The sequence below is a fragment of the Ochotona princeps genome, chromosome 11, assembly GCF_030435755.1.
Source record: "Ochotona princeps isolate mOchPri1 chromosome 11, mOchPri1.hap1, whole genome shotgun sequence".
Lineage (NCBI taxonomy): Eukaryota > Metazoa > Chordata > Mammalia > Lagomorpha > Ochotonidae > Ochotona > Ochotona princeps.
Window position 1 is genome coordinate 1966703 of NC_080842.1, and position 18664 is coordinate 1985366.

An 18664-nucleotide genomic window follows, 5' to 3' on the forward strand; every position below is an offset into this window, starting at 1 on the left:
GCAGCAGTTGAGAATGGCCCGTATCCTTGGGACCCTGCACCCGCGTGGGAGACCTGGAAGAAGCTCCTGGCTTTTGGCTTTAGATTGGCTCAGCTCCAGCACTTGCGGCTGCTTGGGGAGTGAATCATCAGACTGAAGATCTTCCTCTCTGTCTCTACTCCTCTATGCATATCCACCTTTACAATAAAAATAAATAAATCTTTTTTTAAAAAAGAAAATTAAACTTCTTAAATAGCAAATAAAATGTAAAAGAATTCACCTCATCCAAACATTCCCTAGAAATAATACTGAAAGATGTTCTTCTGACAGAAAAGGAAAAACAACTACCAAAACCAAAGTTAAATGTGGAGTGCATCACGGAAAAAGGAAAACAAAAGACAAAATCAAAGAACAACCCAATTCTGAAATGACAGGTAAAATTACCACCTATCCGTAATATCCTTGAATGTAAATGGCTTAAACGCATCTATAAAATGTCACAGATTAATGGACTGGATCAAAAAACAAGACCCATCTATCTGTTCCTTACAGGAAACACATCTCACCAACAAAGATCAGCAGAAACTGAAAGCGAAGGGATAGAGAAATATATTCCAAGTTAGTGGAAAGGAATTGTGTAGCCATTCTTTCATCAGATAATGTAGACTTTGACCTGAGAAACATTAAAAGAAATGAAGAAAGACACCACATAGTCATCAAAGGATCCAATCAGCAAGGAGAGATCACCACGGTAGATGTATATGCACCGAATGCCAACGCAACTTGCTCTGTGAAACAAATATTATGGATTTAAAAGGAGAAATAAACTCCAATACAATAATAGTTGGGGATCTTAACATCCACTAATATCACTGGATAGATAGAGGAAACTGAAACTCAACAAGAAAACAATAGAACTTACACAGACACTGCAGCAAATGGACTTAGTTTATATCAAACCGCCCATCCTACAGATAGAGAATACACTTTTTTAAACATCATTGCATGGAAACTTCTCCAGAATTGACCATGTTAAGGGCCACAGACAAGCCTCAGCAATTAAAAAAGTGAAATTATACCATGCATCTTCTCAAATGATCATGGAGTGATGCTAGAGACCAAGAAGTCAAAACACAAAGGAAGACATGCAAACACATAGTGACTGCATATTGTTATTAAATGAATAATGGGTTAGAGATTAAATCAAAGGGGAAATTAAAAATTGAAATAAATGAAGACATCAACTCAACATATCAAAGCTTATGGAGCACAATCAAGGCAGAGTTAAGAGGAAAGTTTATCTCAATCAATGTTTATGTTAGAAAATTTGAAAAGCACCATGTAAATGAGTTAACCTTGTAGCTGAAGGAACTAGAAAGATATCAAAACAATCTCAAGATTAGCAAGAAAAAAAGAAATAACCAAAATAAGGGAGAAAACAAACTGAAAAGAGATAAAAATTAAGCTCAATGAAACAAAGAGCTGCATTTTTGCTTTGAGGAAAATAGCAAAATAGATTCCCCACTCACTCAACTCATCAAAAAAGGAGGGTTAAGATACACATCAAGAGAAGCAGAGATCAACAAGGAAATATAACAGATATTTGGACATACATTGAATTGTTAGAAAATATTAAAAGTAACTATATGCCAATAAATCAAAACACATAAAAGAAATGAACAGATTTTCAGACACATGCAATTCACCAAAATTGAATAATGAGGCAGTTAAGAGCCTAAACAGATTTATAGCACTGACTGAAATTAAATTGTTTAAGTTATCCCAACAAAGAAAAACCCTGGAGCAGATGCCTTCAGAGCTGAAGTCTACCAAACATTTCAAGATGAACTTACCCCAATTCTACACAAGCTATTCCAAACAATAGAAAGTGTGGAATTCCTTTCAAAGTCTTTCTTTGAAGCCAATATCAGGTTAATATGAAAGACAGATACAACTGAATAAGAGAACTACAGACTGTTATTCCTGAAGAACATAGATGCAAACAGCCTCAACAAAATACTAGCCAATAGGATACAACAGCACATCCAGAGGTTCATTCACCCGGAACAAGTAAGAATCATTCCTGGCACACAGGGATGATTTAACATTCACAAATCAGTAAATATGGTATACCACATTCAATAAATTGAAAAATAAAAACCGTATGATCATTTTAATAGATGCAAATAAGGCATTTGATAAAATCTGACACCATTTCATGCTAAACACCTTAAGCAAGATGGGCATAGAAGGAATATTCTATAATACAATCAAAGCAATATACAAAATATCCAATGCCAGCATCATAGTAAATGGGGAAAGATTGGAAGCTTTCCCACAAATATTTGGAAAAAAATGTCCACTCTTGCGACTGCTATTCAATATTTTATTGAAAATTCTTATGAGGGATGTTGGGCTGGAGTAGCAAATAAAAGGAATTCAAATTGGAAATGAGGAATTGGAATTACCCCTGTTTGTAGATGACATGATTCTCTCCCTAGGAGAATCAAAACACTCAATCAAGAGACTACTAAAACTCATAAGAGACTTTGTCAGGGTAGGAATACACAAAATTAATGAACACAAATTAATGACACTGTTATACACAAATAATTCCAAGGCCTTCTCTTTTTAAAATAGTAGAGAAGCATCTTAAATACCTCAGAATCAATCTAACCAAACATGTTGGAGACTTCTATGATGAACAGTATAAATAATAAAACAAGTAGGGTACATTATCCTGGGCTGACAATTTTTGATTTTAGAATCTGGAATATGTTGCTCCATTCTCTTCTGGCCCATAGAGTTTCCTGTGAGAAGTCTCCTGTCAGCTTCATTGGCATTTTTATATGTCAATTGATTTTTTCTTAGGTGCACATCTAAGGATCTTTTCCTTATGATCTATCGAAGAAAGCTTGATTATCATATATTGTGAAGATTGCTTTTTGTCAAGCCTGTTTGGTGTTCTGTGCCTCTCCTGCAGGTGTTTCCCAATTCTTCCTCTAGATTAGCTAAACTTACCCTTATTATTTCATTAAATACATTTTTAAACCCAGCTTCTCTTTCTGCAACTTCTGGGACTCTCATAGCTCTTATATTTTACTTTTTAGTAGTGTCTTTCATTTCTTGAATACTTTGTTTTAACTTCACTTAGCTTTGCTTCCAGCTTTTTGTTTGTCCCTCCCTCCCCCGGGATGACAGGAAATATCTTGCAATTTTGAGATTCTTTCTTCTGCCTCCTTCATTCTATTTAATACATACAGCAAAGCTTTGCTTTGTCTTTGGAAATGAAATGAAATTCTTCCACAGTAAAGAAAAGTTAAGGCCCTCATGGTGGCCTAGCAGCTAAAGTCCTCATCTTGAAGTCATCGGGATCCCATATGGGCACTGGTTCTAATACAGGCAGTTCCAATTCCCACCCTGCTCCCTGCTTGTGGTCTGGGAAAACAGTCAAGGATGGCCCAAAGCCTTGGGACCCTGCACCTGTGTGGAAGACCTCGAAGAAGTTACTGACTCCTGGCTTTGGATCAGTGCAGCACCAGCCATTATGGTCACTTGGAGAGTGTATTATTGGATGGAAGATCTTCCTTCCTGTCTCTCCTCCTCTCTGTATACTTGACTTAGTATTAAAAAGAAAAAGAAAGAAAGAAAAATTTAAAAAATTTACCTCTTCCAAACCTGCCATAGAAATGATGCTTAAAGATGTTCTCTTGACAGAGAAACAGAATAGCACCCACCAAAATCAAAGGCAACTGACAAGAGTTTATGCAATAACAATAGAAGATTAATCAATGAACAACTCCTTTGGTAAAATGACAGGACCAAATTATCACCCATTCATATTACCCCTGAATGTAAATGGCTTAAACTCATAAATCAAACATCATAGATTATTAGACTGGATTAAAAAAAACATAAAACCCACTTATTTGTTGCCTATAGGAGTCATTTCTCATCAGCAAAAATCAGCAGAAACTCTTTCTCATGGATTTTGATTTTTGTTAGTTGTATCTCTTCAAAATATTTTTTCCCTTAAAAATTTTGCTGATGGTATGTTGGAGCTTTTAATTGATCGGGATGATACTCTGCTGGCTCTGTCTTCAGACCAGAGAGGATATACCTAAGAAGCCATTGAACTTGACTGGACAATAAGATGCTGGACTCTATGTTTGGTATATGCTTGCAATGAGGGAATCTCAACTGAACTTGAACTGTGGTTATGCAACAAGGTGGAGGAATCCACCATGGTGGGAGGGTTTGGGGAGGGGTGCGGAGAATCCCAGTACCTATGAAACTGTGTCACATAATACAATGTAATTAATGAATTAAAAATAATAAATAATAATAAAAAACATGCTACCAAATGACTAATATATGCCTGAAGAACTTTAATATGAAAATCAAGAATCTTCTTGAAGAAAATGATGCTACTATATGACCTATGAGTCAGTGAAAAATTTTTTTTCTTCCTTAATAATTCTTTTTTTTATTCTTTTTTTAATTTGTTAATTACATTGTATTATGTGACACAGTTTCATAGGTACTTGGGTTCTCCCCACCCCTCCCCAAACCCTCCTGTGGTTATGCAACAAGGTTGAGGAATCCACCATGGTGGGAGGGTAGCATGTTATTTAACTTCCTGGTGTTAACTTCTTTTTTCTTCCTGTTGATTTTGTCTGTGGCTTTTCATTTAAGTGAATGTATATTAACCGCATAATAGAGACTATCATATTCAGATGTGAGGATATAATGCCATATGCATTTCTCCTTCCTGGCCAAAGATGGACTCCCAATGAAAGTGTTTACTATATCTGGACGATAGGATGTTGGACTTTCTGCCATTGTCCATGCTTGCAATGATGGATACATGACTCTTTGTGAAGAAATATACTGTAGTAATAATGTAGTGGAACTAACTCAGGGGGAAGGGGGTTGGGGGAGGTTTAAGGGCAATCCCAGGGCTTATTGAACTGCATCATACAATAATAATAATAATAATAATAATAAGAAGAAGAAGAAGAAGAAGAAGAAGAAGAAAGATTTTTTTAAAAGGAGTAGAAGAGGACATTACAAAATGGAGAAACTTACAATGTTTCTGAACTGGTTGTGTTAACATCATCAAAATATCCCTGTTCTCAAAAGCAAGAGAAATCCAATATTATTGTGAGCAAAATCCCTGCAAAATTATTCTCAGAAATTGAAAAGGTGATACAAAAGTTCATATGGAAACACAGTAGACCACACATTGCCAAAGCCATCCTGAAGAGTAAAAATCATGGTGGAGGAATCACAATTCCAGACCACAAGACATACTACAGGGCAGTGGTCCCCATACAATCTTCTAAAGAATCAGAGAAGATGAACAGAACAGAAAAGCAACCCCAGAAGGAAGCCCACACTTGTACAGACAACTTATCTTCAACAAGGGAAAATAATCCAGGGCAAAGGCTGGTCTCATCAACAAATGCGTTTGGAACAAATGGACAGCAGCCTGAAAAGAAAAGAAGCAAGACTACCATCTGCCACCTTATAAAAAACCAGCTGTAAGTGGATCAAGGACCCAAATCTGTATCAAAAATACTCAAACTGTTAGAAAAAAATCATAGGAAGCACTCTCCAAATATAGGAAATTGGAAAGAATTAGAAAAGTCACCGAATGCAGAAGCAGTCAAAGCCAAAATAAACCAATGTGACTACATCAAGCGAGAAGCTTCCATACTTCAATAAAGTGAAGCATCACATTGGGTTTTGCATGCTTTATAAAGTGTAATGTTAAGTTAAAAATATGTAATACATGCAAGTATATGTTATACACACACACAGAGAGAAATACCTTAAACATAGAAGTTTAAGATATTTTTGAAAATGTTTCCATAAGAATGCAAATATTTAAAAACTTAAGTTCACACAGAGTATTAACCACAGGCTTGTCACTACCTCTGAAATGTTACATCAACACACTTGTTTTTAGTGTCAATTAACTGGAGGGAGGTAACTTATATTAATCCTAATATAATGTTATCCTGAAACAATCAAAGGGAGACCTATTTTTAAAATGGCTTCAAATCATAAATTCTTGAACTGAAAATTTACGAACATGAAGACATGTGTCTGAAGTCGTGAAGGCTCCACCTAATCATTTCAGGGAATGTTCCTGCTATTTTTTTTTTAGTAGAGGTATATGTTTCCAGACCATGTCTTAGGTTTTAAAGAGGTCATCCTTACATTGTTCCTGTAATCCCAGATTATAACTCCTGTTATTACCTTTTTTGCAGATCTGTGGATGAAGCATCCAAACTTGGTTCTTTTTTTAGAGGCTCCAGCACGGCCAATGTTGGATAAGCAGAAGCACTATGGCCAGGGGAGGCAAATGCTCTCAAAATTGTCCAGGCCATCTTTCTCAGTGTTCAAAGCTGCCTTCATGCTAAAGTGGCCTCTGGAAAGCACGTTTATCCAAACATTTCATTGAGAGAGCACTGAGGGGAAATCAGTGTTCACCGCAGTGTCCAGTTGGAAATCACTTGGACTACTTGCATCTTGCCCTAAGAATAAAGGTCCTTTTCCTTTACTTCCATGGGACCAAAATGGGAGGCAATGATTCACCACATAGGGCATAGACAGGGCTGGTATGGGCCAAGACCTCCCAGTAAGCATTCCTTGTAACATCGCAATCCCTACCACTTGGTTAGTTGCCATGGAATGCAACTGTGGTCACAGCAATACGCACAACCACCCAGACCCAGGCTGTACCAGTAAGCAGGTCAAATGACATCCAAGACCCAGTCACAATCCACAGTTTGGCTCTTTGGCAAGACAGCTAGTGCAAGCCTGGACTTCTGTGGGCAGCAGGGCTTCACAACTTCAGGTTTGCATAGGGTAATTCCCTTGCATGAATCTGCTTCTGAACCTGCATCTTTAGCTACAGACTGGCAGCCACAGAGAATACAGTGGGGCCCACTGGATGTTATCTAAGTGACAAGACAGAACCCTGTAGTGCAATAGAACATGAAGTGGCAAATGGCCCTGCCAGATTCTCTGGTCTTGAGCACTTTGCACCTCTCCAGAGTGCTGACTGGATCCAAACAGACCAGCTAATGTCTGGAGGGCAACGGCCTCCCAGGACATCATCAGTAGCACACTGGTGGATAACTTGCAAAATGGTGCTTGCAGTTCCAGGGCTAGTTTTTCTGGTTTATTTGGTCTGGACCCTAGAACTGTGTGAATAAGTAATGCCTTTCAGGTTTAATGTAGAGTTGGGATTATCTGGGATCCAGCTGGTACTTCCTGGGAGGTCAAGAGGAAATATGATTTGGTTACTCAAAATAATATCACAATCCAGAAATCTAGGATGTTATTCTGTGATGGGGGGGGGGGGTGTAACTGGTGTTTTAACTAAGACAGAGTTGATCCCTAATTTGTTACTTATCCTGCACTCTGCAGAAATAAGAGGTGAATCATTACCAGCAGGTGATAACAGATAGCTCTGTGTGAAATGAAATGGGAAGAACTGGTGAATTGCTGTCTATTGAAAAAGCTCTTCCAAGTCAAGTGTAAGTCTTCACGGTTGTCCTGATACACAATATTTTGTTATTGATTCGACGTTGATGGACTTGAATTGATAATTTAAGGCTGTGAAAACATTTCAGTAGACATAAACATGTTGTTTTCAATTCCCTAGATCATATATTCAGAGATGAGTTTACTGGATCATGTGACAGTATGTTTGAATACCATTTGAAAGTATTCATGACAGTTTGTATGATGGTTGCTCAGTTGAGGGTGATGGTGCTTCGGTAAAATCTTATAAAAGCAGATGCTCAAATTCAGTCATGTTTTTAACTGGGGAGAAGCAACCTAGGAAGTAGTGATAGGCATCTACTAGTGTGAGTGACCTTCTTGCTCGCAACAGCAAAGCTCTGAGATTCCTTCAGGCATTTAAAAAAAAAAAGTCTATTTTTGTCCCTTCAAATGAAGAAGCTAAAAAAAGCATCAAGGTCGATTCTCTGAGATTGTTAGGTAGCATATGGTAGAGATTTGGAAAGGGACAATATTGGTTGCAGGACACAACCCTTCAGGAAGACTAAAAGTAAACATTTTAGTGAATCACTTCACTGCATGGTGATCAGATCTAATAATACACTGTGTATTTCTAGTCTGGGAAAATAATAGATATGTAAGGGTTTTGGTAAGATTTTTTTTGTCTAGGGTAAAGATCCTGTTTAGAATATCAACATCCTATATCAAAAGGCCTGTGTTAGAGTCCTCTATATGATTCTGATTTTTTCTGACTATTGTAATACCCGGAATGTAGCCGTTGAAAGATCAAGTAGTTTCATCCTTGCCACCCATGCAAGATATCTGGATTAGTTCTGGATCATAGTTTCATCCAGCCTCACCCTAGCCATTATTGTCTTATGAGGAGTAAACAAGTGGAGTAAAAGCTTTGTATATTTACTTAAGTATCTCTGCTTCTCAAATGTATGCTTGAAAGTCCATATACATGCATACATTTTTGTATTTATCGAAGAACATTAAAACATTTGCAAATGAAGAAAATGGTAATCAACTTGACCGAATAGTTAAAACGAAGGATCACAGCAGCTTTGTTCAGTGAGCCTGAGATTGGAGAAGAAACATGTTTGCTTCCACAACAGTCTTGATCTTGGATAAGTGGCATTCACATTTGACTGGGAAGGATGGGCTTCCCATAGTCCAGATGGGTAACTGCTCCAGACTGGATGAAACAGTGTGCTTGAAAGGTCCACCAGAATGGAGCCAAGTCTGACAGGATTTGTGCAGGTGTGTGTAGGCTTGGGAAGAAGATAAATATTACCACTTTGACATTAGGAGATATTGGATTCATAGATGGGATCTAAGATGCAGCTCTTTTAATAAGGTTAAAAATACAGCTTTAAGCAAGCCATAATGAAGAGGTGACTGTTGATTACATATAGTTCCTGTACTTCTGAGAGTGTGGAATAGAAAAGACTGTGAGTGAAACTAGCAGAAGACACCAAAGGAGAGGTGGCACAATACAGGACAGACTAGATATAACATCTTTAGTAAGTTATCTTGACCTTGATCATCTGTGCTGCTAAAATAAAGGCTAGCATTTCTGTTCCCTTAAAGTGCATGGACACTGGAAAGGAAGATAGTCGAGGAAACATAACTTAAAGTCTATGAATCCAGTTGCTTTGGTTCAGGAAAGTGCCACCCGTGAGAAAAATACCACTTTTCATGAATAGGATTACAGGAGATTATGGTTTCCTGATTCCAAGGAGCTGTGTTGTTTCACTGAGATGCTAACATCACAACAGGACCAGTGAGGAGGCTACCATGAGTCTCCTAGCGCAGTGCATTTAGCTTGGGAAATCCGTTGTGGCTTGTACCTGCCATGAAGTCAAACTTACTGTTCTACTTTTGTCTGTTGACAAGGACTGAGAGCAGGCAACCTGCTCAGGCATGCCTGCCTTGAAAAATCAGTGTACAGGTGACAAAATTTGAACCCAATTGCTCTGCTTTGCTGTCTCCTAGAAACTAGAGAAATTTACTTTTTCCCTGGGGTTGGTCCTGCTTTAATAGTGCCAATGCCTAAATTATCCTTCTGCTGCAGGAGAAATGACAGTCATGGGCCTGGAAGGAGATGATCTGAAGCCATCCTTTCCCTATAGCCACATCTTGAGGATTCATTTCACAATGGATTCATATCAGAGACGTAGCTGGGTGTAAGTCTTTCTCTGTGTGAGATACTGAAATCTCCAAGAACAGGTGTGTTCTTTGATGAAGCTGGATTGTTTTTGACGAAAAGTCAGGAAAATTCCCTGCTTATGATATCAGTCTTAGATATTACTCCTGCTAGATAGAAATGATCAGTTTTGTGAATTACATAATGCCGTGAGTAGCTTGCCAAAAGTGTACTTGGTGCTTTTCACATAGTTTAGGTATTTTATGAATTAAAATTGCATTTAGTTACATTGATTATAATATGTAATTGATCTTATACTATTTCTTTCAATTAAGTTTATTTTGGCTACACCTGAACTAATTCATTAGCATTTGTCATATTTATTTTGTTTTCCAATATTTGGACATATTTTAAGATACTTGAGAAAATTTCGTGACTGTTTTGCCTCATGGCCACATAAATCATACAGTATTCCAATTCTAAACAGTTAACGATTTTTAATAGCCTTGAAAAATATTTCATTAGTGATTGATAACATTTTTTTGCTTACCATAAAGTTTGAACTGTTTTCCAATCTATATTAAGTATATTTAGAAATTATTGGTCTGTATGAATATTATATGAAAGCCTGCAGTATAAGTACAAAATACTTTGCTAAAATATGATTAGTATTAGCATCTAGGTTTCAAAAGTAAGTAAACTTTTAATATATCAATATGCTGAGAAGTATATTGAAATTTTTTTTTACAGTAAGATGGAAATATTTGCAATCCATTAAGGGAATAATAAGCATGATTAGAAAAGTGATCATCACCAGCAATATTCTTGATTTGCTTTTAAAGTGTCAAGTTTCATCTGTTCTTTAAAATTGTTTTGTATAAAATGTACCTATTCAATTTCCTTTTAGTTGCTAAAGGATCACAGCTTATACTTTAATATTTTTTCTGTAAGAAAAGTACTTTAGTTCTTAAAGATAAAGTCAAAGGAAAAAAGCCAGCAGTCAGACTTTTTTTCTTTTTGTTTTTCTATTTTGATAATCTTTACATAGTTGATTAGGGCAGAAAGGGTCAAGGGCTACAGGAAAGTGGGTAAGTCCATTTTTTCCACATTTTCTCTGTATATATCTTTTTTTTTTTTTTTCTGTAGCTGGGGTAAGGAGGGAGATAAAGGGCAAAACCCCATCCAGTCTCCCAAACATCTGAGAATCTCCTACATGGGCCATGTTCTGAGAGAACTGCTCAAATGGATTTGGTAGTTCAACAGCTCTGAATTGCTGCCAATCTCTCCATTTCAAGCACAATGAAATCTCTCCAGAATCCACTGGTTGACATAGTCTGCCTAGGTGTCTCTGTTTTTAGATTGTTACTGACAACATATGGCTGGGGTAGTTGATCAATTTGTTCTGTCCTCCATGCTCTGTTGTGGTACCAGGTGTCCTCTGCAGGTTTCAATGGACTGCCATATTCTCCATGTGCACCTAGGTATGCTGTCCACTGTTCCATCTGAGCCTCTGAGCCTCTCAGCTTTGACACATTCACTCCATGATCAAACCATGGAATATGCAATTTCCTCCAAGGTTTGGGTTCTGAGTCTATCGAAAATAATGAGGGTCAGTGTTATCCACACTTTCTGTCTTCTTAAGGTGCCTTGGAGCTTCCCTCTCAGTGATATCCTAAGTTGTCTCTTCATGCAGTTAGAGCTGAGCTGTATACTCATTTATAAAAGGCATTTTTAGTGTAATTAGTTTATAGGCAACTGTTCCCAAAATCATAAATACTCCCATATCTGTAGCATTTATTGCAATTTTAGTCCAAGATAAGATTGCCAAACTACTAACATAAAATGTAAGATGACAGCAGATGATATTTTGAGGCTCACACATATTATATAGACAAGTGGCAGAGGTCCCATTGCAGAAATCAAGACAAATTTTAAGTTAAATTGTGTAAATAGTTTACTTCGCTTATCAATATTCACCCAGAATAACCGGATCTTTGTTCACTCAATTTGTAAATTATCAAGAGCCTCCTTGGTAAAGGCTCATATCTGTGTCAGAACATGGCGGACTTTTAGAGAGTGAGGGACAAGATGAGAAAGACTCAACCAAATATTGCTGTGGTGGAATAAAATAATACATTTTTTATCTAGCCACCTTTATAATTATTCTATTTTGTTGAATGGCTCATAATGTACTAAGTAAAGCTGATATAATTGCATAAACATGTAACTAAAATAATTACAAATATATATTCATGGTTTCTTATATTACTGAAGTGAAACGAATAATGATCCTTTAAATAGGTGAAGAGTCATTTATCGTTGTGATCTTGGCGCCTCTCCTTGCTCCATGTTGTGCTCAGGCTGAACATGCACACTCACAGAGTAACCAGTTAGCAGTTCAGATGCCCAGGTGTTTATGTTTTAGGAAGCTGTGCCTTTGAGACATGTTCAGCAGCCCTGTGACCAACTGTACAATGTCTCACATGTTAACCCATGCATGTTACATGTCTGCAGAGGAAATTATTTTACTTCAGGCATTTATCTCTCAGCGTGAGTTAGTTTTGCTTCATATATGTATGTGCAAGGTGAATACAGAAAGTATTGATTAAAATTAACACTTTCCATGCAGAAGTTTTTTGAAACTGATGAATGAAGGGGCATTTCAAGGAGTCTAAAAATAGACATAAAGATGGCTTCATTTGTTTCAGAAATCATTGTAGAAGGTTTTTTATTATTATTTTTTAATACAGTTTAATTGGTGCTGGGCTCTCCCTTACCCTCCCCCCAACAAGAATCTCTATTGCACATTTAGAGTTTAACTATAGAAATTGAGCAAATTAAAATGATGATTTGTGATATTCATGACAAAAAGAGAGATCATTGGTGACATGAGCTCTGTCTTTTGTTTTATAGGTATCTAAAATGTTTTACTATGCTGAGATGAGCAAAATCTCTGTTTATGTCATCATTAAAAACATGTATTTTTTGCAATCTGGCATTGGAATCTTAGCCAATGTCTCCCTCCTCTTCTTCCACGTCTTCACAATCCATCTGGTTCATAGGCCAAGGCCCACTGATATAATGACCTGTCACCTGGCTTTTGTTCACATAGTTATGCTTCTTACTACACTTGACATTTTATCTGAAGACATGTTCAGGTTGCTGAATTTTTCAAATGAATTCAAATGTAAGCTTGTGCTTTACATGAGTAGAGTGTCCAGGGATCTCTCCATCTCCACCACCTGTCTCCTGACCATTGTTCAGGTCATCACCATCAGTCCCAGCTCCTTCTACTTGTCACGATTTAAACGTAAACTCACAAAACATGTTGCCATTGCTTTCTTCTGTATTTGGTCCCTCAACCTGTCTTCCAACAGCAACATGATCATCTACACTGTAGCTCATTCCAACAGGACCAATTTATTCAATGTCAGTAAGCACTGTTCACGCTCCTCAATGAACTCCATCATCATGGCACTATATTTCCTGCTTGTGTTGTCCCAGAATGTCTTCTTTGTAGGAATGATGCTGCTCTCCAGCATGTACATGGTGATTTTCTTATATAGCCATCAGAGGAAGTCTGCGTACCTTCACAGTATCAGTATTTCCCTAAGAATTTCCCCAGCAAAACGGGCCACCCGTACGGTCCTACTGCTTGTAAGTTTCTTTGTGGTCATGTACTGTGTGGATATCGTCATATCATTCTTGTCATCCATATTGTGGAGATATGAACCACTTGTTCTGTATGTCCAGACACTGGTGGGAAATGCTTATGCCACTGTCAGTCCACTGGTGCTCATTAGTTCAGATAAAAGTGTAATTGGAATCCTGCAGAAAATGTTGTTATAAAACTATCTTAACAAGCTTGAAATAAGTGTGAAAATATAAATTCTGTTTTAGATTGAATAATCCAAATCCCAAAATTTTAGACTAATTTAGATATGAAGATTAATATGTGTAGCTTTTGTTATGTTGGGAAAAGATGAAGTGACTCCAGCATCCCGTAGATATCATGCTAACATGACCACGCAGGAATGTTTGCAGTGCTGAATTGCCCTAGCCATGTCTCTGTGCAGAAGCTAAACACCTCCCAAAATGAGGTCCCTGAAATAGACATCACAAACTAGTATAAATGGAGGAGCTGCTGCCTTCTGCAACTCCCTGCACTAAGATGTGTAAAAGATAGGTTCTGTGTATGCTGGTGGGCCATTTTAGACTCTCCTCCCTGACCAGCGAGACTGTTGGCCTAAGCTAAAACTCTTTTTCTCTCTCTCTTTCTCTCTTTCTGAATCTGTAACAATTTCGACCTGTATCTTAAATTTTCTTTACTATATGCCTCTCTTAGTTCAAAGTTCTCAGTGTCTTCAAGTTTTGCCTCTTACACTTTCCCACTTAATACAGGAATCGGGTTTTTTTTTGTTTTTTTTTAGTGTTCTCACATTTAGTTCCTTTTGATACCTAATCTGCAGATATTTTTACCTCAGAAAGTAATCTAAATTGTCCTTTGATTCTTAGAGGCATATTTACTAAGAATTCATTTTTTAACTTTTTTGACCATTTCTTTATAATATATTCATATGTGGTTCTGATGCAATGTGAAATGTGGAAAATGTATTCTTATTTTTGTAATTGTCATCCTTCTTTTCTCATATGCTAAAATCTTTTAGTTATTCCTGGAATTACACATTGTATGTACTATTTGATGTTTTTCTTAAGTGTTTACTTTTTGAAATAGAAAACTTTCACATTTACAGATTTGTTTGTTGTTGTTAACTTTAAAAATTACAAGGCAAAGGTACTTATAATATTTTCCTTATTCTATATAGCCAGATGAATAATTTATTTTTCTGATTTTTTTATATGTAGATTTCTAAATCCAAACATATTTGTATTTTATAATTATTGTCTTCTTATGGCATTTGCCCTATCTATGCCTAAATTTGTGTATTATTTTCCTTTTTAAAAATGGCTTTATTCATATAAAGTGAGCAAACTTAATTTGTCAGCAAGTCGGCTTTCTTTAGCTCAGTCTAATATTAACACATGTTTTATATTAAGGAAATACACCAGATTTTTAACTATTTACCTGATCTTTTCCAAGAACATATTTTTTATTCTTATTTTCTATTCTATGATTTTGTAGGTATAGGGTTTCAACCATTTCCCTTCCTCTTCTTTCTCCCCCTTTTCCTCATTTCTATTTCTTTCTGTGTTTTACATTAATGCATTCCTCCTAGTGTATTCTTGGATCCAGTATACTGTATTTTTGGGGTCATTGCATTCTAGGTGTAAGCAATGGTAGAGAATCTAGTATTTTATTCTCAAAATATATTCAACAGTTATAGTGGGGGGCTACCATTATTCAGGTGTAGAGATGCATACTACAGGTATCTTTTGATTTTTGATATTCTGGTCCCTTGACAGCCTTGGTTTGTGAGATTGCATGTGCATACTTAATCACCTCTGTATATTTTCGTTGTGTGTTTTGTATGAGGTTGTCTTATATCTGAGAGAATAGGTGATATTTGCCCTTTTCAATTAGCTAATTTTACAGAGCATAATGGCTTCTAGTTGGTACCACCTTGTTGAAAAGGGTAGAATTCTATATTTTTAGAAGTTGTAGTATTTTATTTGCTAATCTTAGCATAGTTGATCACGGCAGAAAGGGTCAAGGGCTACAGTAAAGTGGGTAAGTCCATTTTTCCACATTTTCTCTGTATATATCTTTTTTTTTTCTGTAGCTGGGGTAAGGAGGGAGATAAAGGGCAAAACCCCACCCAGTCTCCCAAACATCTGAGAATCTCCTACATGGGCCATATTCTGAGAGAACTGCTCAAGTGGTTTTGGTAGTTCAACAACTCTGAATTGCTGCCAATCTCTCCATTTCCAGCACAATGAAATCTCTCCAGAATCCACTGGTTGACATAGTCTGCCTAGGTGTCTCTGTTTGCTTAGATTGTTACTGACAACATATGGCTGGGGTAGTTGATCAATTTGTTCTGTCCTCCATGCTCTGTTGTGGTACCAGGTGTCCTCTGCAGGTTCCAATGGACTGCCATATTCTCCATGTGCACCTGGGTATGCTGTCCACTGTTCCATCTGAGCCTCTGAGCCTCTCAGCCTTGACACATTCACTCCATGATCAGACCATGAAACCTGCACTTCTCTTCATGATTGGGGTTCTGAAATCAGCAGTTAATTTGAGAGGCTTTCCAAAGAAACTTTGTCTGAGGTGATGCCAGACCTGATTCTTGTGTGTGCATGCCAATACAGAGTCCAGCACAATCTGTTGCCCCAATCAGCTTTTCCTTATACTGCTGATTCCAATTGCTGTGTCAATTATATATTTGGCCTTGTCTTCTTCATGAATCAATGAGTTGTGCAGTCCAATTTGATTCAACCCAGCACATACTTGGTCCTAGTATAAACCAGTGGGAGCTGCAGCCTACTTGGAGCCACCTACTATAACCCCCACCAGTCATTCCCCTTGTCCTGGTTCCTGTCCTTGCTAGTATTTACAGCAGACTAGTCCAGTCTGTCCCACATCCCATTTAAATCTTGTATATGTCAACGGGCATTGAAGCCTAGTTCAACCCAACCAGCCACACTAGCCCACACACATGCTGGTGGTTGCTGCTCTGTCTAGCCACTTCTATACCAGCCCTGGTTCTCATGCTCTCCAGTGGGAGTGGTAACCCTAAACTGAGGTGCCCACTATTTCCCTACTGGAGCCACTCCCACATCATGCACTCTCCAGGTGGTTCTGCAGTTTAACGTGACAGAATTAGCCCCCAGTGCCAGCATCTTCCAGCTGATGCTGCAGCAAAGCTCAACCAACACCCACCCACTGTGATTTATGCGTGCACATTGGTAACAGTCAGCCCAGCCTGGCCTTTCCCTGATGCAGCTCAAATGAGGGACAAATGTGTTATGGCTGTCTGGTCTGGTCTACCCCTGTCCCAACTCGTTCTCTCCAGTGGGAGTGGAGTTCCAGCATGGGAGCTGTCCACATTCCCCCTGCCAGTTTTGCCTCCTTCCCCCAGTTTTCATTTGTGCTGGTTGGGCACTGTGGCCTAATCTCACATGGCCTGCCTCACCTCAGCATTTGCCAATGAGTGATGTAGCCTGGCCAGTCCTGGTGCACTGCCTTTCCAGTTTATGCTGGTGAGAGTTACAGCCTAGTTCAGTGCACCAGGCACCCAGTCCCAGCCTTAATATGTACTGGTATGTGTTGCAACCAAACATAGTCAGACCCACACTCTATTCTGGAACTTGGATTTGCCAGTGGGTGAGGTGAACTAGTTGAGTCTGGTCCACCCCTGACCTGTGTCAAATGCATGCCTGAGGATACCTTTCCCTGGCCTGGTTGGGCTGCTCCCTATTGTGATTCTTGCGCTCACCTGCAGGGACTGTGCCTTGCCAGAGGAGTTGCCCAGTCTCCTCCGTCAGAACCTTTCCCAATGCCAGATCTTGCACATACTGGTGAGTCCATTAGTCAGCCCTACTTAGTCCACCTCCTGACCTGGCAGGAACAGTGGCCTTTTCTGATTGGCCTTCAACTCATTCTACTTGTTACAGTTGAATGTTTCAGTCCAGCCAAGCCTGGTCTACAACCAGACATAGCCCACCAATGGCTCAGTAGAGGCTTGACGTAGCTTACCCCCTCCTAGACCTACCCTGGTCTTCCAGAGCACCAGTTGGTGATGGAGTCTAGCCCACTATGATGTGCCCAACCCCAGTCCATACTTGTGCCTAGGGACACTGCAGCAATTTCCAGACCAGAACACAGCTCCCACTTTGGCTCCTGCACTCATCAGCTGCAAGCACAACCCAGGCAGAGTGAACCCTTAGCTCCCCAACCAGGCCTGTTTGCAACCATAGATTGTGCGCATGCTACTGGTTGCTCTGACATAGCTTGGAATAATCACTCACCTGCCTTGGTCTTTGCCTTAGATGCTGTAGCCTGGCCTCACCCAGCCTATCCCCCATCCTGATTCTTGCTGGCAGGTGATAGAACATGGCCCTGCTCAGTCTGTTGCCTTCCCCAGAACATGCAAACCAGTATGTTGGAGAGCCAAGTTCAACATGACCTGTGCTCCAGCCGGATTTCTGTTCTTGCTGGTGAGCTAACATATACTCAGCCCTGACTGGTCTGCCCATTCAATAACCAACCCACAAATTACCAAACGATTGGAGCTTCTCTTCCGAGCTTGCCCAACCCTCAGGCCTCCACCTTGTGATTATCAGCAAGAGTTATGACGTATTAGGGGAGTTTCCCAAGTTCTCCCATTGTTCCACTCCCAGACTCAGATTACATTACATACCAGCAGGTATTAGGCCCTTGCCTGGTATAGTCCACCCTCCCATCTTGCTTTGTATGAGCTGGTGAATGTTGCAGCCTAGCCTGCCCCACACCCTGTTTTAGGATGTGCATGTAGGTGTTGCAGCTTGGACCTGTCCAGATTGTTATCAGTCCCTTTACCCGTGAGTGATGGCAGGTTTCATGGTCACATCTAGCTCAGCCCATCACCACTCCAACTCTTGAGTTAACCAGTGGGACTTGCATTTCCACAGGATTGGGTGCAAACAACCCCACAGAATCTATCCCTGGACCTGGTTCTCTCATGTGCTGGTTAGTGTCATGGCCCTGCCTAATGTGGCCTGACCTTGTTCTGACATTCTGTCAAGTACTAGGATCTAGCTCTGCTTGACAGGCCCCCAGCCTTAACTTTCACATGGACTGCTGTGTGGTGGTCAGTATTGTTTGGTTATAACAAGTCCTACACAGGTCTCACATGTATGCTGGTGTATCCATCTGACCCATACAGATCTCGCCTCTAAACCATGAGGTCTCAGTCCCCTTGCTTACCTTCAAGTAAAGTGACCCTGTCTTTGGGAGTCACTCAGGATTGATTTTTTGCCAATACCCTCACTGTTCTCATTCATGGACATCCCTAGGCAGCACTTCCACAACCTCCAAGACTCCATAGCTTGCTGTTA

At 39.0% G+C, this 18664-nt stretch overlaps 1 protein-coding gene across 1 annotated transcript; it reads left to right on the forward strand.

Moving 5' to 3' along the window:
- Positions 1-12604: 12604 nt before the first annotated feature.
- Positions 12605-13513, forward strand: LOC131481469 (putative vomeronasal receptor-like protein 4). The gene has a single exon (XM_058670457.1). The coding sequence runs from the start codon at positions 12605-12607 to the stop codon at positions 13511-13513; it is 909 nt and encodes a 302-aa protein (XP_058526440.1).
- The last annotated feature ends 5151 nt before the right edge of the window (positions 13514-18664 follow it).

Coding starts and splice junctions, on each gene's coding strand:
- LOC131481469 (XM_058670457.1), top strand. CDS start 12,605: ATGAGCAAAATCTCTGTTTATGTCATCATTAAAAACATGTATTTTTTG.